This window comes from Cherax quadricarinatus, chromosome 30, assembly GCF_038502225.1.
Source record: "Cherax quadricarinatus isolate ZL_2023a chromosome 30, ASM3850222v1, whole genome shotgun sequence".
Taxonomy (NCBI): domain Eukaryota; kingdom Metazoa; phylum Arthropoda; class Malacostraca; order Decapoda; family Parastacidae; genus Cherax; species Cherax quadricarinatus.
Genome location: NC_091321.1, coordinates 31,129,596 through 31,155,521, shown reverse-complemented (window position 1 = coordinate 31,155,521; position 25,926 = coordinate 31,129,596). Strand labels below are relative to the sequence as shown.

Here is a 25,926-nt window from a genome sequence, read left to right as displayed (position 1 = left end):
GTGGACCGAGAGATGTGTCAGAAACATATGCTTTGGGACCCAAGAGTTGCAGTGAAGACTTATCCTTGACTAATGTTGGTAAAAATATGTACAAGTTAATGAAACGTCTACAGGCTCACTACATACAATTTCATTTACATTTCCCAACGAAAAATCGTTAATTATATTGCATTAACATTCTGTGAGGGAAAACTTGTTCCAGTCAATTGAAAAAAGAAATTTATGGGGAAAATCTTGATACGAGAACATGGAAAATTGGGGAAAAATGCGAAAAAAAGTTCTAACTCACAGAAAATCTTGTTTCATGTTCCCGATGATGCAGTCATGATCCAAGGAAATAAAGCTCAACATAGCTAGATTCAGGGAACTCGGCGTGGCGTGATGTACCCTAAGATGGACTAGTCATAGTTGAAAGGCCCAATTTTTCAGATGAAAAACGTTTTGATTTCTTTAGATCTGTTATTTGTCATACCTAAATTTAGTGAGATGAGGGGGGAGGGGGGGATGTCAAAAGCTAGTCATAGTGAGATGAGCAGGGGTCGTCAAAAGCTAGTCATAGTGAGATGAAAGGGGGTCCAAAAGCTAGTCATAGTGATATGAGGAGGGTCGTCAAAAGCTAATAAAGAGAGAAGAAGGGGAGTCGTCAAAAGCTAGTCATAGTAAGATTAGGAGGGTCGTCAAAAGCTACTCATAGTGAGATGAGGGGAGTCGTCAAAACCTAGTCATAGTGAGATGAGGGAGGTCGTCAAAAGCTATTCATAGTGAGATGACAGGGGTCGTCTAAACCTAGTCATAATGAGATGAAGGGGGGTCATCAAAAGTTAGTCATAGTGAGATGAAGGGGGGTCGTCAACAGCTAGTCATAATAAAATGAGGGGGTTGTCAAACTCTGGTCATAGTGAGATAAGGGGGGTCGTCAAAAGCTAGTCATAGTGAGACGATGGGTCGTCAAAAATAGTCATAGTGAAATGAGGGGGTCGTCAAATGCTAGTCATAGTGAAATGAGGGGATCGTCAAAAGCTTGTCATAGTGAGATGAAGTGGGGTAGTCAAAAGCTAGTCATAGACACATAAGACAGGGTCGTCAAATGATGGAGTTGTCAAATGATGGAGTCGTCAAAAGATAGTCATAATGAGATGAGGGGGGCCGTCAAATGCTAGCCACAGTGAGATGAGAGGGTCGTCAAAAGCTAGTCATAGTGAGATGAAGGGGGAGGTCGTCAAACACTAGTCATAGTAAGATGTGGGGTCGTCTAAAGCTAGTCATAGTGAGATGAAAGGGGAGGTCGTCTAAAGCTAGTCATGGTGAGATGAGAGGGTCGTCAAAAGCTAGTCATCGTGAGATGAAGAGGGGTCGTCAAAATCTAGTCATAGACACATAAGACGGGGTCGTCAAATGATGGGGTCGTCAAAAACTAGTCATAGTGAGATGAGGGGGGCCGTCAAATGCTAGTCACAGTGAGATGAGAGGGTCGTCAAAAGCTAGCAGTGAAATGAAGGGGGAGGTCGTCAAAAGCTAGTCATAGTGAGATGGGGGTCGTCTAAAACTAGTGATAGCGAGATGAAAGGGGAGGTCGTCAAAAGCTAGTCATAGTGAGATGAGGGGATCGTCAAAAGCTAGTCATCGTGAGATGAAGAGGGGTAGTCAAAATCTAGTCATAGACACATAAGATGGGGTCGTCAAAAGCTAGTCAGTGTGAGATGAGGGGGGCTGTCAAAAGCTAGTCACAATGAGATGAGGGGGTAGTCAAAAGCTAGTCATAGTGATATGAAGGGGAGATCGTCAAAAGCTAGTCAGAGTGAGATGAAAGGGGAGGTCGTCAAAAGCTAGTCATAGTGAGATGAAGGGGGTCGTCAAAAGTAAGTCATAGTGAGATGAGAGGGTCGTCAAAAGCTAGTCATAGTGAGAAAAAGGGGTCGTCAAAAGCTAGTCATAGTAAGATGAGGAAGTCGTCAAAAGCTAGTCATAGAGACGTGTGGGGGGTCGTCGAAAGCTAGTCATAGTGAGATGAAGGCCTGTCATCAAAAGATAGTCAAAGTAAGATGAGGAGGGTCGTTAAAAGCTAGTCATAGTGAGATGAGAGATGTCCTCAAAAGCTAGTCATGGTGAGATGAGGGGGAGGGTCGTGAAAAGCTACTCATAGTGAGATGAGGGGGATCCCGTCAAAAGCTAGTCATAATGAGATGAGAAAGGTCGTGAAAAGCTAGTCATAGAGAGATGAGGGAGTCGTGAAAAGCTAGGCATAGTGAGATGAGAGAGGTTGTCAAAAGGTAGTCATAGTGAGAAGAGGAGGGGGATCGTGAAAAGCTAATCATAGTGAGATGAGTGGGGTCGTGAAAAGTTAGTCATAGTGAGACGAGGAGGGTCGTGATATGCTAGTAATAGTGAGATGAGGGAGTCTTCAAAAACTAGCCATAGTGAGATGAGGGGGTCGTCAGAAGGTAGTCATAGTATTATGAGGTGGGTTGTCAAAAGTTAGTCATAGTAAGATGAGGGGGGTGTCGTCAAAAGCTAGTCATAGTAAGATGAGGTGGGTCGTCAAAAGCTAGTCATTGTAAGATGAGGAGGGTCGTCAAAAGCTAGTCATTGTAAGATGAGGAGGGTCGTCAAAAGCTAGTCATTGTAAGATGAGGAGGGTCGTCAAAAGCTAGTCATAGCAGGTCTAGTAACAGATTATTATTATTATAATCAAGGGGGAAGCGCTAAACCCGGAGGATTATACAGCACCTGGGGGGGGGAGATGTGGAAGGCATTCAGGCTTAATTCGGGGAACTGGAGCACAGATCCAATTCCCTAAATCAAGAACCCCTCACCAACATCAAGAGAGTTTAAGTACACTACTCACGTTTTTTTTTTTTTAAATATTTCAATAAAATTTCAAATATGTACGAGCTCGGTCCATACTTATGGAATATAATCCACCTTACAGAATGCGAAGTTATTAATATTTTGAAGCCAATGCGAAGAAACACTCGTTTTTTATTGAATAGAAAATAGCTGTCATTTATGCAACCCAAAAACAGCACAAGCTGTTCAGGAAGCCACATCAGTGGTGAAAAGTTGAAGCCGATCAGATGAGTCATTCTCCAGTTATGGCACTGATGCCAACGATTTCAAGATTTTTTTTTACCATTTTACTACATCAAATTTGCGGGCATGCCAATGAAAATTAATAAGCACTGTAGTGTGATATATATCCAAAATAAAACTACGCAAAAATGCAAAAAAAAAAAATCATAGTACTTTAAACAATGAGTCTTTAAAATCTGCATTAATAACAAATAATAATGACTTACTAGAGAAGCAATAAATGGTGCAAGAATACCACCAAGCCGAGCACACATGGAACAAGCACCAACTCCCACACTGCGGCACTCAGTTGGGAAGATCTCGGTAGAGAAGATAAAGACGACGGCAAATGCTGCTGAGATTCCAAACTTACCGAACAAGCTCAGAACGACCACCAGCCAGTAACTGCCTTTTATAAGAAGTAGAAAATTAAAGGTATTACACAAACATGGAGGTAGAGTAAAGGTTAACTAATTTAATTGTACGTTCAGTGAAAATTGTTTTCCAGGGAATGTTACTAAGATATATTGTAACTGGGTGCTTTTTTCTCTCTATTGAGCTAAAATTAGTATAGCATATATATACACAGGTTAATGAATTGTTTTGTATCACCTCCATTATGAAGTTATTTTGATAAATTAGACACGTGCAACTCTTGGGTATCTTTATTGAGGAAACGTATCGCCACAGGGTGGCTTCATCAATATATACAAAAGAGAATCTTGAAGAACAGGAGGAGAATGAGGTAATCAGTTCCTCAACCTTGAGTCGATGTGGTTAGTCCATCAATCTTGAATAGAATACGGCATAATTGTGGAGAAGGAGCTTATAAACCGTAGGCAGGAGAGGTGCAGCACCACCTACGACAGCTACAGTGATCTTATCTTGACATCAGCCACATAACACTAGAGCTACAGTGATCTTATATTGACACCAGCCACAAAACATTAGTGCTACAGTGATTGTACCTTGACATTAGCCATAAAAACGGGTATTAAGTCTGAAGTAACACATACAGAGTCTGTTTGGATAGAATTTTCAGAGGGGCATGAAAAACTGATTTTAGGAGTGATATACCGTCCCCCAAACTTGGATGGGGACCGGGGGAGACTACTGTGGGAGGAAGTTGTTAGGGCCACAAGGCACGATAATGTAGTAATTCTAGGAGACTTTAACTTTAGTCATATTGATTGGAATTTCTTGACTGGGAATTTAGAATCATACGTCTTCTTAGAAGTAGTTCAGAATTGTTTTTTGAAGCAGTTTGTGACAGAACCTACAAGGGGAAATAACCTGCTTGACTTAGTTATGGCAAACAATGAATCCCTTGTTAATAATTTAGAAATTTCAGAGGAACTGGGTGCTAGCGACCACAAATCAATTACATTTAGCATTGAATGGAAGTACGATAGTAGCGATAACTCAGTAACAGTCCCAGATATTCGCTTAGCAGATTACGATGGGCTTAGAGAACACTTATCATCTGTTGACTGGGGTAACGAAGTGAGCTATCAATATGACAGTTTTCTGAACACTATACATGCTGCTCAAAGAACGTTTATCCCATATAACGAAATTAGATCAAATAGAAATGACCCAAAATGGATGAATAATAGGCTCAAATATCTACTAGGGCATAAGAAAGGAATTTATAGGCGTATCAAAAGAGGTGAGGGTCATCTTATGAATCAGTATATTGACATTAAGAGGGACATTAAAAAGGGGATAAGAAAAGCTAAAAGGGACTATGAAATTAAAGTTGCTAGGGATTCTAAAACTAACCCAAAAAGTTTTTTCCAGGTCTATAGAACAAAAGTTAGAGATAAGATAGGCCCCCTTAAAAATAACTATGGGCACCTTACTGACAAAGAGAATGAAATGTGCTCGATTTTTAATAATTATTTTCTCTCAGTTTTTACACAGGAAGACACTAACAATATTCCAGTAATTAATTTTTATAGTTGGCTAGAAGAAGATAAATTATGTAACATCACAGTCACTAGTGAAATGGTTGTGAAGTAGATAGACAGACTGAAGCAAAATAAGTCGCCGGGTCCTGATGAGGTTTTTTCAAGGGTTCTTAAGGAATGCAAAATGGAACTCTGGGAACCATTAACTAATATTTTAATTTATCTCTTCAAACAGGTGTAGTGTCTGATATGTGGAAGATGGCTAATGTAACTCCTATTTTTAAAACAGGGGACAAGTCGTTACCGTCAAATTACCGCCCAATAAGCCTGACCTCAATTGTAGGCAAATTACTAGAGTCAATTATAGCTGAGATTATAAGAAGCCATCTCGATAAGCATAGCTTGATTAATGATACTCAGCATGGATTCACAAGAGGCCGGTCTTGTCTAACTATTTTATTAACTTTCTTTAGTAAAGCTTTTGAGGCTGTTGACCACGATAAAGAATTTGATATTATTTACTTAGATTTTAGTAAGGCTTTTGATAGAGTTCTGCACCATAGACTGTTAAAGAAAGTGGCAGCTCATGGCATTGGGGGAAAAGTGCTCTCGCGGATCGAGTCATGGCTCACTGACAGGAAGCAGAGAGTGTCCATAAATGGGGTTAAATCCGAGTGGGGATCTGTAACAAGTGGCGTTCCACAGGGATCAGTCTTGGGGCCGTTGTTGTTTATAATATATATCAATGATCTTGATGAGGAAATTACTAGTGATATGAGCAAATTCGCCGATGACACATAGATAGGTAGGATAATTGATTCAAACGTAGATGTTATGGAACTTCAGGAGGATTTAAACAAACTCTATTCTTGGTCAGAAAAGTGGCAGATGCAGTTCAATGTTGATAAATGCAAGGTTCTGAAGCTTGGGAGTGCCCATAGCCCTAGTACTTATAAGTTAAATGATGTAGAACTTAGCCATACAGATTGCGAAATGGACTTGGGGGTTATGGTGAGCAGCAACCTTAAACCAAGACAGCAATGTCTAAGCGTACGTAATAAGGCAAATAGATTACTGGGATTTATATCAAGAAGCGTAAGCAACAGAAGTCCAGAGGTCATACTGCAGCTTTATACATCATTAGTAAGGCCTCACCTAGATTATGCAGCTCAGTTCTGGTCTCCATATTACAGAATGGACATTAATTCGTTAGATAACATTCAGCGTAGGATGACTAAATTAATACATAGCATTAGAAATCTTCCTTATGAAGAAAGATTGAAGACTCTTAAGTTACATTCACTTGTTAGACGAAGAATGAGGGGAGACCTGATCGAAGTGTATAAGTGGAAGATAGGCATTAATAAAGGGGATATTAACAAGGTCTTGAAGATGTCTCTCCAAGAGAGAACCCGCAGTAATGGATTTAAATTAAATAAGTTTAGATTTAGAAAGGACATAGGAAAGTATTGGTTTGGAAATAGGGTAGTTGATGAGTGGAACAGTCTACCTAGTTGGGTTATTGAGGCTGGGACTTTGGGTAGTTTCAAATTTAGGTTGGATAAGTACATGAGTGGGAGGGGTTGGATTTGAGTGGGACTTTCACATCAGAGCTTATTTCTTGGGTGGCATTGAAAATTGGGTTGGGCAAATGTTTTGTTAGTGGGATGAATTGTAAAGGACCTGCCTAGTATGGGAAAGACAGGCCTCCTGCAGTGTTCCTCCTTTCTTATGTTCTTATGTTCTTATATAACACTTGTGCTACACTGATCCTACCTTGACACCAGCCATATAACATTAGTGTTACAGCGAACTTATCTTGACATCAGCCACATAATATTAGTAAGCAACATAACATTAGTGCTACAGTGATCTTATCTTGACATTAGCCATATAACACTAGTGCTACAGTAATCTTACCTTGACACCAGCCACATAACATTAGTGCTACAGTGATCTTATCTTGACATCAGCAACATAACATTAGTGCTACAGTGATCTTATCTTCACAACAACAGCAGCATAACGTCAGTGCTACAGTGATATTTTCTTGATATCAGCCACATAACAATAGTGCTACAGTGATCTTATCTTGACACCAGCCACATAACATTAGTGCTACAGTGATCTTATCTTGACATCAGCAACATAACATTAGTGCTACAGTGATCTTATCTTCACAACAACAGCAACATAACGTCAGTGCTACAGTGATATTTTCTTGATATCAGCCACATAACAATAGTGCTACAGTGATCTTATCTTGACACCAGCCATATAACATTAGTGCTACAGTGATCATATCTGTACTTCAGCCACATAACATTGGTGCTACAGTGATCTTATGTGGCTGGTGTAAAGATAAGAACACTGTAGCACTAATGTTACGTGGCTGATGTCAAGATAAGATCACTGTAGCACTAATGTTATGTAGCTGATGTCAAGAAAAGATAACTGTAGTACTAGTGTTATGTGGCTGGTGTCAAGATAAGATCACAGTAGCAGTAATGTTATGTGGCTGATGTCAAGATAAGATAAGTGAAGCACTAATGGCTGATGTCAAGAAAAGATCACTGAAACACTAATGTTATGTGGCTGTTGTCAAGACAAGATCTGTGTAGCAATAATGTTATGTGGCTGGAGTCAAAATAATAATCACTGGAGCAATAATGATATGTGTCTGATGTAAAGATAAGATTACTGTTGCTCTAATGTTATGTAGCTTGAGTCAAGATAAGCTCACTGTAGCACTAATGTTATGTGGATGATGTCAAGATAAGATCACTGAAGCACTGGTGTTAAGTGGCTGATGTCAAGATAAGATCACTGTAGTACTAATGTTAGGTGGCAGGAGTATAAATAAGATAACTGTAGCACAAGTGTTATGTGGCTGATGTCAAGATAAGATCACTGTAGCACTAGTGTTAAGTGGCTGATGTCAAGATAAGCTCACTGTAGCACTAATGGTAGGTGGCTGGAGTATAGATAAGATAACTGTAGAACTAGTGTTATGTGGCTGATGTCAAAATAAGATCACTGTAGCACTAGTGTTATGTGGCTGATGACAAGATAAGATCACTGTATCACTAGTGTTATGTGGCTGATGTCAAGTTAAGATCACTGTAAGACTAACGATATTTGGCTGGTGTCAAGATAAGTTCACTGTAGCACTAATGTTATGTGGCTGATGTCAAAATAAGGTCACTGTAGCTGTAATGTTATGTGGCAGGTGAAAAGATAAGATCACTGTAGCACTAATGTTATGTGTCTGATATCAAAGTAAGAACACTGTAGCACTAATGTTATGTGGCTGGTGTCAAGATAAGTTCACTCTAGCACTAATGCTACGTGGCTGATGTCAAGATAAGATTGCTGTAGCACTAATGTTATGTGGCTGATGTCAAGATAAGATCACTGTAGCACTAATGTTATGCGGATGGTGTCAAAATATAGTCACTGTAGCTCTAATGTTATGTTGCAGGTGTTAAGATAAGATCTCTGTAGCACTAATGTTATGTGTCTGATATCAAGGTAAGATCACTGTAGCACTAATGTTAGGTGGCTGGTGTCAAGATAAGGTCGCTCTAGCACTAATGCTATGTGGCAGATGTCAAGATAAGATCACTGAAGCACTAATGTTATGTGGCTGGTGTCAAGATAAGGTCAATGGTCAACTAGAGTTATATGGCTGATGTCAATTTAAGATCACGGTAGCACTGATGTTATGTGGCTGATGTCAAGATAAGGTAACTGTAGCACTAGTGTTATGTGGCTGGTGTCAAGATAAGATCACTGTAGCACTAATGATATGTGCCTGGTGTCAAGATAAGATCACTGTAGCACTAATGTTATGTGACTGATGTCAAGATAAGATCACTGTAACACTAGGGTTATGTGGCAGGTGTACCACTAATGTTATGTGGCTGATGTCAAGATATGATCACTGTAATACTAATGTTATGAGACTAATGTCAAGATAAGCTCACTGTAACACTAGTGTTATGTGGCTGGTGTCAAGATAAGATCACTATAGTACTAATGTTATGCAGCTGGTGTCAAGATAAGATCACTGTAGCACTAGCATTATGCGGCTAGTGTCAATATAAGATCATTGTAACACTAGTGATATGTGGCTGGTGTCTAGATAAGATCGCTGTAGCACTAATGTTATGTGGCTGATGTCAAGATAAGGTCACTGTAGCACTAATGTCATGTGGCTGATGTGAAAATAAGATTTCTGTAGCACTAATGTTATGTGGCTGATGACAAGATAAGATCACTGTAGCACTAATGTTACATGGCTGATGTCAAGATAAGATCGCTGTAGCACTAATGTTATGGCTGATGTCAAGATTAGATCACTGTAGCACTAGTGTTACATGGCTGATGTCAAGATAAGATCACTGTAGCACTAATGTTATGTGGCTGATGTCAAGATAAGTTCACTGTAGCACTAATGTTATGTGGCTGGTGTCAAGATAAGATCACTGTAGCACTAATGTTATGGCTGATGTCAAGATTAGATCACTGTAGCACTAGTGTTACATGGCTGATGTCAAGATAAGATCACTGTAGCACTAATGTTATGTGGCTGATGTCAAGATAAGATCACTGTAGCACTAATGTTATGTGGCTGGTGTCAAGATAAGTTCACTGTATCACTAGTGTTATGTGGCTGATATCAAGTGATACAGTGTCAAGATAAGCTCACTGTAGCACTAATGTTATGTGTCTGATGTCAAGATGAGTTCACTGTAGCACTAATGTTATGTGGCTGGTGTCAAGATAAGATCACTGTAGCACTAATGTTATGGCTGATGTCAAGATATGATCAATGTTGCACTAATGTTATGTGGCTTGCGTAAAGATAATATCACTGTAGCACTAATGTTATGAGGCTGATGTCAACATAAGATCACTGTAGCACTAGTGTTATGTGGCTGATGTCAAGATAAGATCACTGAAGCACTAATGTTAGGTGGCTGGAGTATCGATAAGATAACTGTAGCACTAGTGTTATGTGGCTGATGTCAAAATAAGGTCACTGTAGCACTAGTGTTATGTGGCTGATGTCAAGATAAAATCACTGTATCACTAGTGTTATGTGGCTGATGTCAAGTTAAGATCACTTTAGCACTAATGATATTTGGCTGGTGTCAAGATACGTTCACTGTAGCACTAATGTTGTGTGGCTGATGTCAAAATTAGGTCACTGTAGCTCTAATGTTATGTGGTAGGAGACAAGAAAGGTTCACTGTAGCACTAATGTTATGTGTCTGATATCAAGGTAAAATTACTGTAGCACTAATGTTAGGTGGCTGGTGTCAAGATACGATCGCTCTATCACTAATGCTATGTGGCTGATGTCAAGATAAGATTGCTGTAGCACTAATGTTAAGTGGCTGGTGTCAAGATAAGATCACTGTAGCACTAATGTTAAGGCTGGTGTCAAGATTAGATCATTGTAGCACTAGTGTTATGTGGCTGACGTCAAGATAAGATCACTGTAGCACTAATGTTATGTGGCTGATGTCAAGCTAAGATCAATGTAGCACTAATGTTATTTTGCTAGTGTCAAGGTAAGTTCACTGTAGCACTAATGTTGTGTGGCTGATGTCAAAATAAGGTCACTGTAGCTCTTATGTTAAGTGGCAGATAACAAGATAAGATCTCTGAAGCACTAATGTTATGTGTCGGATATCAAGGTAAGATCACTGTAGCACTAATGTTATGTGGCTGGTGTCAAGATAAGATCACTGTAGCACTAGTGTTATGTGGCTGGTGCTAATATAAGATCACTGTAACACTAGTGTTATGTGGCTGGTGTCTAGACAAGATTGCTGTAGCACTAACGTTATGTGGCTGATGTCAAGATAAGCTAACTGTAGCACTAATGTTATGTGGCTGGTGTTAAAATAAGGTCACTGTAGCTCTAATGTTATGGCTGATGTCAAGATAAGCTCACTGTGGCGCTAATTTTATGTGGTTGGTGTTAAGATAAGATTACTGGTACACTAGAGTTATATTGCTGATGTCAAGATAAGTTCACGGTAGCACTGATGTTACGTGGCTGATGTCAAGATAAGATCTCTGTAGCACTGGTGTTATGTGGCTGGTGTCAAGATAAGATCACTGCAGAACTAATGATATGTGGCTGGTGTCAAGTTAAGATCACGGTAGCACTAATGTTATGAGGCTGATATCAAGATATGATCACTGTAGTACTACCGTTATGTGACTGACGTCAAGGTAAGCTCACTGTAACACTAGTGTTATATGGCTGGTGTCAAGATAAGAACACTGTTCCACTAATGTTATGTGGCTGATGTCAATACATAATCACTGTAGTACTAATGTTATGTGACTGATGTCAAGATAAGATCACTGTAACACTAGTGTTATGTGGCTGGAGTCAAGATAAGTTCACTGTAGTACTAGTGTTATGAGGCTGGTGTCAAGTTAGGAACACTGTACCACTAGTGTTATGTGGCTGGTGCTAATATAAGATCACTGTAACACTAGTGTTATGTGGCTGGTGTCTAGACAAGATTGCTGTAGCACTAACGTTATGTGGCTGATGTCAAGATAAGCTAACTGTAGCACTAATGTTATGTGGCTGGTGTTAAAATAAGGTCACTGTAGCTCTAATGTTATGGCAGGTGTCAAGATAAGATCACTGTAGCACTAATGTTATGAGTCTGATATCAAGGTAAAATCACTGTAGCATTAATGTTAGGTGGCTGGTGTCAAGATACGATCGCTCTAGCACAAATGTTATGTGGATGATGTCAAGATAAGATTGTTGTAGCACTAATGTTATGTGGCTGATGTCAAGATAAGCTCACTGTAGCACTAGTGTTATGTGGCTGATGTCAAGATAAGATCACTGTAGCACTAATGTTATGTGACTGATGACAAGAAAAGATCACTGTAGCACTAATGTTATTTGGGTGGCGAGAAGATAAGTTCACTGTAGCACTAATGTTGTGTAGCTGGTGTAAAGATAAGATCACTGTAGCACTAAAGTTATGTGGCCGATGTCAACATAAGATCACTGTAGCACTAATGTTTTGTGGCTTATGTCAAGATAATATCAATGTAGCACTAATGTTATGTGGCTGATGTCAAGATAAGATCACTGTAGCACTAGTGTTATGTGACTGGTGTCAACATAAGTTTACTGTAGAACTAGTCTTATGTGGCTGGTGTCAAATATAAGATCATTGAAGCACTAGTGTTATGTGGCTAGTGTCTAGATAAGATCACTGTAGTACTAATGTTACGTGGCTGATGTCAAGATAAGCTCACTGTAGCACTAATGTTATGTGCCTGATGTCAAGGTAAGTTCACTGTAGCACTAATGTTATGTGGCTGGTGTCAAGATAAGATCACTGTAGCACTAATGTTATGGCTGATGTCAAGATTACATCACTGTAGCACTAGTGTTATGTGGCTGATGCCAAGATAAGATCACTGTATACTTAGTGATATGTGGCTAATGTCAAGTTAAGATCACTGTAGCACTAATGTTATTTGGCTGGTGTCAAGATAAGTTCACTGCAGCACTAATGTTATGTGGCTTTTGTCAAGAAAAGGTCACTGAAGCACTAATGTTATGTGGCTGCTTTTAATATAAGATCACCGTAGCACTAATGTTATGTGCCTGGTGTCAAAATAAGATCACTGTAGCTCTAATGTTATATGGCAGGTGTCAAGACAAGATCACAGTAGCACTAATGATATATGTCTGATATCAAGGTAAGATGACTGTAGCACTAATGTTATGTGGCTGGTGTCAAGATAAGATCACTCTAGCACTAATGCTGTGTGACTGATGTCAAGATAAGCTCACTGTAGCACTAATTTTATGTGGTTTGTGTCAAGATAAGATCACTGGTGCACTAGAGTTATATTGCTGATGTCAAGATAAGGTCATGGTAGCACTGATGTTATGAGGCTGATGTCAAGATAAGATCACCGTAGCACTGGTGTTATGTGGCTGGGGTCAAGATGAGATCACCGTAGCACTAATGATATGTGGCTTGTGTCAAGATAAGATCACGGTAGCAATAATCTTATGAGGCTGATGTCAAGATAAGAACACTGTAGTACTAATGTTATGTGACTGATGTCAAGATAAGATCACTGTAACACTAGTGTTATGTGGCTGGTGTCAAGATAAGATCATTCTAGTACTAGTGTTATGCGGTTGGTGTCAAGATAAGGTCACTGTACCACTAGTGTTATGTGGCTAGTGTTAATATAAGATCACTGTAACACTATTGTTATGTGGCTGGTGGCTAGATAAGATCACTGTAACACTAATGTTATGTGGCAGATGTCAAGATAAGATCACTGTAGCACTAATTTTATGTGGATGATGTCAAGATAAGATCACTATATCACTAATCGTATGTGGGTGATGTCAAAATAAGGTCACAGTAGCGCTAATGTTATGTGACACGTGTCAAGATAAGCTCACTGTAGCACTAATATTATGTGTCTGTTGTTAAGATAAGTTCACTGTAGCACTGTTATGTGGCTGGTCTCAAGATAAGATCACTGTAGCACTAATGTTATGGCTGGTGTCAAGATTAGATCACTGTAGCACTAGTGTTATGTGGCCGATGGCAAGATAAGATCACTGTAGCACTAATGTTATGTGGCTGATGTCAAGATAAGTTCACAGTAGCACTAATGTTATTTAGCTGGTGACAAGATATGTTCACTGTAGCACTAATGTTGTGTGGCTGTTGTCAAGATAATATCATTGTAGCACTAGTGTTACGTGGCTGGTGTTTAGATAAGGTCACTGTAGGACTAATGTTATGTGGCTGGTGTCAAGATAAGATCACAGTAGCACAAATGTTATGTGGCTGATGTCGAGATAAGGTCATTGTACCACTAGTGTTATGTGACTGGTGTCAAGATAAGATCACTGTAGCACTAGTGTTATGTGGCTGGTGTCTAGATAAGATCACTGTAGCACTAATGTTTTGTGGCTGATATGAAGATAAGATCACTGTAGCACTAATGTTATGTGGCTGACGTCAAGTTAAGTTCACTGTAGCACTAATGTTATGTGGCAGGTGTCAAGATAAGCTCACTGTAGCACTAATGTTAAGTGTCTGATGTCAAGATAAGTTCACTGTAGCACTAATGTTATGTGGCTGATGTAAAGATAAGATCACTGTAGCACTAATGTTATGTGGCTGACGTCAAGTTAAGTTCACTGTAGCACTAATGTTATGTGGCAGGTGTCAAGAGAAGATCACTGTAGCACTAATGTTATGTGGCTTATATCAAGATAAGATCACTGTAGCACTAATATTATGTGGCTGGTGTCAAGATAAGATCACTCTAGCACTAATGCTATTTGGCTGATATCGAGATAAGCTCACTGCAGCACTAATGTCTTGAGGCTGATGTCAAGATATGATCACTGTAGTATTAATGTTATGTGACAGATGTCAAGATAAGATAACTGTAACACTAGTGTTATGTGGCTGGTGTCAAGATAAGAACACTGTATCACTAATGTTATGTGGCTGATGTCTAGATATGATCACTGTTGTACTAATGTTATGTGACTGATGTACAGATAAAATCACTGTAACACTAGTGTTATGTGGCTGGTGTCAGGATAAGATCAATATAGCACTAGTGTTATGTGGGTGGTGTCTAGATAAGATCACTGTTGCGCTAATGTTATGTGGCTGATGTCAAGAGAAGGTCACTGTAGCACTAATGTTTTGTTGCTGATGTCAAGATAAGATCACTGTAACACTAATGTTTGTGGCTGATGTCAAGTTAAGATCATTGTAGCACTAATGTTATGTGGCAGGTGTCAAGGTAAGCTCACTGTAGCACTAATGTTATGTGTCTGATGTCAAGATATGTTCTCTGTAGCACTAATGTTATGAGGCTGGTCTCAAGATAAGTTCACTGTAGTACTAATGTTATGGCTGGTGTCAAGATTAGATCACTTTAGCACTAGTGTTATGTGGATGATGTCAAGATAAGATCACTGTAGCATTAATGTTATGTGGCTGATGTCAAGATAAGTTCACAGTAGCACTAATGTTATTTGGCTGGTGACAAGATATGTTCACTGTAGCACTAATGTTGTGTGGCTGGTGTCAAGATAAGATCACTGTAGCACTAGTGTTGCGTGGCTGGTGTCTAGATAAGGTCACTGTAGCACTAATATTATGTGGCTGATGTCAAGTTATGATCACTGTAGCACTAATGTTATGTGGCTGATGTCAAGATAAGTTCACAGTAGCACTAATGTTATTTGGCTGGTGACAAGATATGTTCACTGTAGCACTAATGTTGTGTGGCTGGTGTCAAGATAAGATCACTGTAGCACTAGTGTTGCGTGGCTGGTGTCTAGATAAGGTCACTGTAGCACTAATGTTATGTGGCTGATGTCAAGATATGATCACTGTAGCACTAATGTTATGTGGCTGATGTCAAGATAAGATCACTGTACCACTAGTGTTATGTGACTGGTGTCAAGATAAGTTCACTGTTGCACTAGTGTTATGTGGCTGGTGTCAAGATAAGATCACTGTACCATTAGTGTTATGTGGCTGGTGTCTAGATAAGATCACTGTAGCACTAATGTTATGTGGCTTACATCAAGTTAAGATCACTATAGCACTAATGTTATGTGGCTGATGTCAAGATAAGATCACTGTAGCACTAATGTTATGTGGCTGACATCAAGTTAAGATCACTGTAGCACTAATGTTATGTGGCAGGTGTCAAGATAAGCTCACTGTAGCACTAATGTTATGTGTCTGATGTCAAGATAAGTTCACTGTAGCACTAATGTTATGTGGCAGGTGTCAAGAGAAGATCACTGTAGCACTAATGTTATGTGGCTGATATCAAGATAAGATCACTGTAGCACTAATATTATGTGGCTGGTGTCAAGATAAGATCACTCTAGCACTAATGCTATTTGGCTGATGTCAAGATAAGCTCACTGTAGCACTAATGTTTTGAGGCTGATGTCAAGATATGATCACTGTAGTATTTATGTTATGTGGCAGATGTCAAGATAAGATAACTGTAACACTAGTGTTATGTGGCTGGTGTCAAGATAAGAACACTGTACCACTAATGTTATGTAGCTGATGTCTAGATATGATCACTGTAGTACTAATGTTATGTTACTGATGTACTGATAAAATCACTGTAACACTAGTGTTATGTGGCTGGTGTCAAGATAAGATCACTTTAGCACTAGTGTTATGTGGGTGGTGTCTAGGTAAGATCACAGTAGCGCTAATGTTATGTGGCTGATGTCAAGAGAAGATCACTGTAGCACTAATGTTATGTGGCTGATGTCAAGATAACATCACTGTAACACTAATGTTATGTGGCTGATGTCAATTTAAGATCACTGTAGCACTAATGTTATGTGGCAGCTCTCAAGGTAAGCTCACTGTAGCACTTATGTTGTGTGTCTGATGTCAAGATAAGTTTACTTTAGCACTAATGTTATGTGGGTGATGTGAAGATTAGATCACTGTAGCAGTAGTGTTATGTGGTTTCTGCCAAGATAAGATCACTGTAGCACTAATATTATGCGGCTGATGTCAAGATAAGATCACTGTAGCACTAATGTTATTTAGCTGGTGACAAGTTAAGTTCACAGTAGCACTAATGTTGTGTGTCTGATGTCAAAATAAGGTCACTGTAGCTCTAATGTCACGTGGCAGGTGACAAGATAAGTTCACTGTAGCACTAATGTTATGTGTCAGGTGTAAAGATAAGTTCACTTTAGCACTAATGTTATCTCTGATGTGAAGATTAGATCACTGTAGCACTAGTGTTATGTGGTTTATGTCAAGATAAGATCACTGTAGCACTAATGTTGTGTGTCTGATGTCAAAATAAGGTCACTGTATCTCAAATGTTATGCGGCAGGTGACAAGATAAGATCACTCTAGCACTAATATTATGTGTCTGATATCAAGGTAAGATCACTGTTGCCCAAATGATATGTGGCTGGTGTCAGAATAAGGTCACTGTAGCACTAGTGTTATATCGCTGATGTCAAGCTAAGATCATTGTAGCACTAATGTTATCTGGCTGATGTCAAACTAAGTTCACTGTAGCACTAATGTTATGTTGCTGATGTCAAGATAAGATCACTGTAGCACTAATGTTATGTGGCAGGTGTCAAGGTAAGCTCACTGTAGCACTAATGTTATGTGTCTGATGTCAAAATAAGTTCACTTTAGAACTAATGATATGGCTGATGTGAAGATTAGATCACTGTAGCACTAGTGTTATGTGGTTTATGTCAAGATAAGATCACTCTAGCACTAATGTTATGTGGCTGATGTCAAAATAAGGTCACTCTAGCACTAATGTTATGTGGCTGATGTCAAGATAAGATCACTCTAGCACTAATTTTATTTGGCTGGTGACAAGTTAAGTTCACTGTAGCAGTAATGTTTTGTGTCTGATGTCAAAATAAGGTCTCTCTAGCTCTAATGTTATGTGGCAGGTGACAAGATAAGATCACTGTAGCTCTAATGTTATGTGTCTGATATCAAGGTAAGATCACTGTAGCTCTAGTGTTATGTGGCTGGTGTCAAGATAAGTTCACTGTAGCACTAATGTTATTTGGGTGGCGAGAAAATAAGTTCACTGTAGCACTAATGTTGTGTAGCTGGTGTAAAGATAAGATCACTGTAGCACTAACGTCATGTGCCGAGGTCAACATAAGATCACTGTAGCACTAATGTTTTGTGGCTTATGTCAAGATAATATCAATGTAGCACTAATGTTATGTGGCTGATGTCAAGATAAGATCACTGTAGCACTAGTGTTATGTGACTGGTGTCAACATAAGTTTACTGTAGAACTAGTCTTATGTGGCTGGTGTCAAATATAAGATCATTGTAGCACTAGTGTTATGTGGCTAGTGTCTAGATAAGATCACTGTAGTACTAATGTTACGTGGCTGATGTCAAGATAAGCTCACTGTAGCACTAATGTTATGTGCCTGATGTCAAGGTAAGTTCACTGTAGCACTAATGTTATGTGGCTGGTGTCAAGATAAGATCACTGTAGCACTAATGTTATGGCTGATGTCAAGATTACATCACTGTAGCACTAGTGTTATGTGGCTGATGCCAAGATAAGATCACTGTATACTTAGTGATATGTGGCTAATGTCAAGTTAAGATCACTGTAGCACTAATGTTATTTGGCTGGTGTCAAGATAAGTTCACTGCAGCACTAATGTTATGTGGCTTTTGTCAAGAAAAGGTCACTGAAGCACTAATGTTATGTGGCTGCTTTTAATATAAGATCACCGTAGCACTAATGTTATGTGCCTGGTGTCAAAATAAGATCACTGTAGCTCTAATGTTATATGGCAGGTGTCAAGACAAGATCACAGTAGCACTAATGATATATGTCTGATATCAAGGTAAGATGACTGTAGCACTAATGTTATGTGGCTGGTGTCAAGATAAGATCACTCTAGCACTAATGCTGTGTGACTGATGTCAAGATAAGCTCACTGTAGCACTAATTTTATGTGGTTTGTGTCAAGATAAGATCACTGGTGCACTAGAGTTATATTGCTGATGTCAAGATAAGATCACGGTAGCACTGATGTTATGAGGCTGATGTCAAGATAAGATCACCGTAGCACTGGTGTTATGTGGCTGGGGTCAAGATGAGATCACCGTAGCACTAATGATATGTGGCTTGTGTCAAGATAAGATCACGGTAGCAATAATCTTATGAGGCTGATGTCAAGATAAGAACACTGTAGTACTAATGTTATGTGACTGATGTCAAGATAAGATCACTGTAACACTAGTGTTATGTGGCTGGTGTCAAGATAAGATCATTCTAGTACTAGTGTTATGCGGTTGGTGTCAAGATAAGATCACTGTACCACTAGTGTTATGTGGCTAGTGTTAATATAAGATCACTGTAACACTAGTGTTATGTGGCTGGTGGCTAGATAAGATCACTGTAACACTAATGTTATGTGGCAGATGTCAAGATAAGATCACTGTAGCACTAATTTTATGTGGCTGATGTCAAGATAAGATCACTATATCACTAATCGTATGTGGGTGATGTCAAAATAAGGTCACAGTAGCGCTAATGTTATGTGACACGTGTCAAGATAAGCTCACTGTAGCACTAATATTATGTGTCTGTTGTTAAGATAAGTTCACTGTAGCACTGTTATGTGGCTGGTCTCAAGATAAGATCACTGTAGCACTAATGTTATGGCTGGTGTCAAGATTAGATCACTGTAGCACTAGTGTTATGTGGCCGATGGCAAGATAAGATCACTGTAGCACTAATGTTATGTGGCTGATGTCAAGATAAGTTCACAGTAGCACTAATGTTATTTAGCTGGTGACAAGATATGTTCACTGTAGCACTAATGTTGTGTGGCTGGTGTCAAGATAATATCATTGTAGCACTAGTGTTACGTAGCTGGTGTTTAGATAAGGTCACTGTAGGACTAATGTTATGTGGCTGGTGTCAAGATAAGCTCACTGTAGCACAAATGTTATGTGGCTGATGTCGAGATAAGGTCATTGTACCACTAGTGTTACGTGACTGGTGTCAAGATAAGATCAATATAGCACTAGTGTTATGTGGGTGGTGTCTAGATAAGATCACTGTAGCACTAATGTTATGTGGCTGATATCAAGATAAGATCACTGTAGCACTAATGTTATGTGGCTGACGTCAAGTTAAGTTCACTGTAGCACTAATGTTATGTGGCAGGTGTCAAGATAAGCTCACTGTAGCACTAATGTTATGTGTCTGATGTCAAGATAAGTTCACTGTAGCACTAATGTTATGTGGCTGATGTAAAGATAAGATCACTGTAGCTCTAATGTTATGTGGCAGCTGTCAAGAGAAGATCACTGTAGCACTAATGTTATGTGGCTGATATCAAGATAAGATCACTGTAGCACTAATATTATGTGGCTGGTGTCAAGATAAGATCACTCTAGCACTAATGCTATTTGGCTGATATCGAGATAAGCTCACTGCAGCACTAATGTTTTGAGGCTGATGTCAAGATATGATCACTGTAGTATTAATGTTATGTGACAGATGTCAAGATAAGATAACTGTAACACTAGTGTTATGTGGCTGGTGTCAAGATAAGAACACTGTATCACTAATGTTATGTGGCTGATGTCTAGATATGATCACTGTTGTACTAATGTTATGTGACTGATGTACAGATAAAATCACTGTAACACTAGTGTTATGTGGCTGGTGTCAGGATAAGATCAATATAGCACTAGTGTTATGTGGGTGGTGTCTAGATAAGATCACTGTTGCGCTAATGTTATGTGGCTGATGTCAAGAGAAGGTCACTGTAGCACTAATGTTTTGTTGCTGATGTCAAGATAAGATCACTGTAACACTAATGTTTGTGGCTGATGTCAAGTTAAGATCATTGTAGCACTAATGTTATGTGGCAGGTGTCAAGGTAAGCTCACTGTAGCACTAATGTTATGTGTCTGATGTCAAGATATGTTCTCTGTAGCACTAATGTTATGAGGCTGGTCTCAAGATAAGTTCACTGTAGTACTAATGTTATGGCTGGTGTCAAGATTAGATCACTTTAGCACTAGTGTTATGTGGATGATGTCAAGATAAGATCACTGTAGCATTAATGTTATGTGGCTGATGTCAAGATAAGTTCACAGTAGCACTAATGTTATTTGGCTGGTGACAAGATATGTTCACTGTAGCACTAATGTTGTGTGGCTGGTGTCAAGATAAGATCACTGTAGCACTAGTGTTGCGTGGCTGGTGTCTAGATAAGGTCACTGTAGGACTAATATTATGTGGCTGATGTCAAGTTATGATCACTGTAGCACTAATGTTATGTGGCTGATGTCAAGATAAGTTCACAGTAGCACTAATGTTATTTGGCTGGTGACAAGATATGTTCACTGTAGCACTAATGTTGTGTGGCTGGTGTCAAGATAAGATCACTGTAGCACTAGTGTTGCGTGGCTGGTGTCTAGATAAGGTCACTGTAGCACTAATGTTATGTGGCTGATGTCAAGATATGATCACTGTAGCACTAATGTTATGTGGCTGATGTCAAGATAAGATCACTGTACCACTAGTGTTATGTGACTGGTGTCAAGATAAGTTCACTGTTGCACTAGTGTTATGTGGCTGGTGTCAAGATAAGATCACTGTACCATTAGTGTTATGTGGCTGGTGTCTAGATAAGATCACTGTAGCACTAATGTTATGTGGCTTACATCAAGTTAAGATCACTATAGCACTAATGTTATGTGGCTGATGTCAAGATAAGATCACTGTAGCACTAATGTTATGTGGCTGACATCAAGTTAAGATCACTGTAGCACTAATGTTATGTGGCAGGTGTCAAGATAAGCTCACTGTAGCACTAATGTTATGTGTCTGATGTCAAGATAAGTTCACTGTAGCACTAATGTTATGTGGCAGGTGTCAAGAGAAGATCACTGTAGCACTAATGTTATGTGGCTGATATCAAGATAAGATCACTGTAGCACTAATATTATGTGGCTGGTGTCAAGATAAGATCACTCTAGCACTAATGCTATTTGGCTGATGTCAAGATAAGCTCACTGTAGCACTAATGTTTTGAGGCTGATGTCAAGATATGATCACTGTAGTATTTATGTTATGTGACAGATGTCAAGATAAGATAACTGTAACACTAGTGTTATGTGGCTGGTGTCAAGATAAGAACACTGTACCACTAATGTTATGTGGCTGATGTCTAGATATGATCACTGTAGTACTAATGTTATGTTACTGATGTACTGATAAAATCACTGTAACACTAGTGTTATGTGGCTGGTGTCAAGATAAGATCACTTTAGCACTAGTGTTATGTGGGTGGTGTCTAGGTAAGATCACAGTAGCGCTAATGTTATGTGGCTGATGTCAAGAGAAGATCACTGTAGCACTAATGTTATGTGGCTGATGTCAAGATAACATCACTGTAACACTAATGTTATGTGGCTGATGTCAATTTAAGATCACTGTAGCACTAATGTTATGTGGCAGCTCTCAAGGTAAGCTCACTGTAGCACTTATGTTGTGTGTCTGATGTCAAGATAAGTTTACTTTAGCACTAATGTTATGTGGGTGATGTGAAGATTAGATCACTGTAGCAGTAGTGTTATGTGGTTTCTGCCAAGATAAGATCACTGTAGCACTAATATTATGCGGCTGATGTCAAGATAAGATCACTGTAGCACTAATGTTATTTAGCTGGTGACAAGTTAAGTTCACAGTAGCACTAATGTTGTGTGTCTGATGTCAAAATAAGGTCACTGTAGCTCTAATGTCACGTGGCAGGTGACAAGATAAGTTCACTGTAGCACTAATGTTATGTGTCAGGTGTAAAGATAAGTTCACTTTAGCACTAATGTTATCTCTGATGTGAAGATTAGATCACTGTAGCACTAGTGTTATGTGGTTTATGTCAAGATAAGATCACTGTAGCACTAATGTTGTGTGTCTGATGTCAAAATAAGGTCACTGTATCTCAAATGTTATGCGGCAGGTGACAAGATAAGATCACTCTAGCACTAATATTATGTGTCTGATATCAAGGTAAGATCACTGTTGCCCAAATGATATGTGGCTGGTGTCAGAATAAGGTCACTGTAGCACTAGTGTTATATCGCTGATGTCAAGCTAAGATCATTGTAGCACTAATGTTATCTGGCTGATGTCAAACTAAGTTCACTGTAGCACTAATGTTATGTGGCTGATGTCAAGATAAGATCACTGTAGCACTAATGTTATGTGGCAGGTGTCAAGGTAAGCTCACTGTAGCACTAATGTTATGTGTCTGATGTCAAAATAAGTTCACTTTAGAACTAATGATATGGCTGATGTGAAGATTAGATCACTGTAGCACTAGTGTTATGTGGTTTATGTCAAGATAAGATCACTCTAGCACTAATGTTATGTGGCTGATGTCAAAATAAGGTCACTCTAGCACTAATGTTATGTGGCTGATGTCAAGATAAGATCACTCTAGCACTAATTTTATTTGGCTGGTGACAAGTTAAGTTCACTGTAGCAGTAATGTTTTGTGTCTGATGTCAAAATAAGGTCTCTCTAGCTCTAATGTTATGTGGCAGGTGACAAGATAAGATCACTGTAGCTCTAATGTTATGTGTCTGATATCAAGGTAAGATCACTGTAGCTCTAGTGTTATGTGGCTGGTGTCAAGATAAGTTCACTGTAGCACTAATGTTATTTGGGTGGCGAGAAGATAAGTTCACTGTAGCACTAATGTTGTGTAGCTGGTGTAAAGATAAGATCACTGTAGCACTAACGTTATGTGGCCGATGTCAACATAAGATCACTGTAGCACTAATGTTTTGTGGCTTATGTCAAGATAATATCAATGTAGCACTAATGTTATGTGGCTGATGTCAAGATAAGATCACTGTAGCACTAGTGTTATGTGACTGGTGTCAACATAAGTTTACTGTAGAACTAGTCTTATGTGGCTGGTGTCAAATATAAGATCATTGTAGCACTAGTGTTATGTGGCTAGTGTCTAGATAAGATCACTGTAGTACTAATGTTACGTGGCTGATGTCAAGATAAGCTCACTGTAGCACTAATGTTATGTGCCTGATGTCAAGGTAAGTTCACTGTAGCACTAATGTTATGTGGCTGGTGTCAAGATAAGATCACTGTAGCACTAATGTTATGGCTGATGTCAAGATTACATCACTGTAGCACTAGTGTTATGTGGCTGATGCCAAGATAAGATCACTGTATACTTAGTGATATGTGGCTAATGTCAAGTTAAGATCACTGTAGCACTAATGTTATTTGGCTGGTGTCAAGATAAGTTCACTGCAGCACTAATGTTATGTGGCTTTTGTCAAGAAAAGGTCACTGAAGCACTAATGTTATGTGGCTGCTTTTAATATAAGATCACCGTAGCACTAATGTTATGTGCCTGGTGTCAAAATAAGATCACTGTAGCTCTAATGTTATATGGCAGGTGTCAAGACAAGATCACAGTAGCACTAATGATATATGTCTGATATCAAGGTAAGATGACTGTAGCACTAATGTTATGTGGCTGGTGTCAAGATAAGATCACTCTAGCACTAATGCTGTGTGACTGATGTCAAGATAAGCTCACTGTAGCACTAATTTTATGTGGTTTGTGTCAAGATAAGATCACTGGTGCACTAGAGTTATATTGCTGATGTCAAGATAAGATCACGGTAGCACTGATGTTATGAGGCTGATGTCAAGATAAGATCACCGTAGCACTGGTGTTATGTGGCTGGGGTCAAGATGAGATCACCGTAGCACTAATGATATGTGGCTTGTGTCAAGATAAGATCACGGTAGCAATAATCTTATGAGGCTGATGTCAAGATAAGAACACTGTAGTACTAATGTTATGTGACTGATGTCAAGATAAGATCACTGTAACACTAGTGTTATGTGGCTGGTGTCAAGATAAGATCATTCTAGTACTAGTGTTATGCGGTTGGTGTCAAGATAAGATCACTGTACCACTAGTGTTATGTGGCTAGTGTTAATATAAGATCACTGTAACACTAGTGTTATGTGGCTGGTGGCTAGATAAGATCACTGTAACACTAATGTTATGTGGCAGATGTCAAGATAAGATCACTGTAGCACTAATTTTATGTGGCTGATGTCAAGATAAGATCACTATATCACTAATCGTATGTGGGTGATGTCAAAATAAGGTCACAGTAGCGCTAATGTTATGTGACACGTGTCAAGATAAGCTCACTGTAGCACTAATATTATGTGTCTGTTGTTAAGATAAGTTCACTGTAGCACTGTTATGTGGCTGGTCTCAAGATAAGATCACTGTAGCACTAATGTTATGGCTGGTGTCAAGATTAGATCACTGTAGCACTAGTGTTATGTGGCCGATGGCAAGATAAGATCACTGTAGCACTAATGTTATGTGGCTGATGTCAAGATAAGTTCACAGTAGCACTAATGTTATTTAGCTGGTGACAAGATATGTTCACTGTAGCACTAATGTTGTGTGGCTGGTGTCAAGATAAGATCACTTTAGCACTAATGTTACGTGCACTAATATTATGTGGCTGGTGTCAAGATAAGATCACTAAGATCACTGTAGCACTAATGTTATGTGGCTGACGTCAAGTTAAGTTCACTGTAGCACTAATGTTATGTGGCAGGTGTCAAGATAAGCTGTAGCTAAAGTTATGTGGCTGATATCAAGATAAGCTGATATCGAGATAAGCTCACTGTACCACTAATGTTTAGAGGCTGATGTCAAGATATGATCACTGTAGTATTAATGTTATGTGACAGATGTCAAGATAAGATAACTGTAACACTAGTGTTATGTGGCTGGTGTCAAGATAAGAACACTGTATCACTAATGTTATGTGGCTGATGTCTAGATATGATCACTGTTGTACTAATGTTATGTGACTGATGTACAGATAAAATCACTGTAACACTAGTGTTATGTGGCTGGTGTCAGGATAAGATCAATATAGCACTAGTGTTATGTGGGTGGTGTCTAGATAAGATCACTGTTGCGCTAATGTTATGTGGCTGATGTCAAGAGAAGGTCACTGTAGCACTAATGTTTTGTTGCTGATGTCAAGATAAGATCACTGTAACACTAATGTTTGTGGCTGATGTCAAGTTAAGATCATTGTAGCACTAATGTTATGTGGCAGGTGTCAAGGTAAGCTCACTGTAGCACTAATGTTATGTGTCTGATGTCAAGATATGTTCTCTGTAGCACTAATGTTATGAGGCTGGTCTCAAGATAAGTTCACTGTAGTACTAATGTTATGGCTGGTGTCAAGATTAGATCACTTTAGCACTAGTGTTATGTGGATGATGTCAAGAT

At 39.1% G+C, this 25,926-nt stretch overlaps 1 protein-coding gene across 1 annotated transcript in view; it reads right to left on the bottom strand.

The window, feature by feature from the left end:
* Positions 1–25,926, bottom strand: part of LOC128692795 (organic cation transporter protein) — a 305,219-nt gene that overhangs the window by 72,845 nt on the left and 206,448 nt on the right. Inside the window, exon 9 of the mRNA XM_070090136.1 lies at positions 3,297–3,478. Coding sequence (XP_069946237.1) covers positions 3,297–3,478 — 182 coding nt within the window. The remainder of the gene's footprint in view (positions 1–3,296; positions 3,479–25,926) is intronic.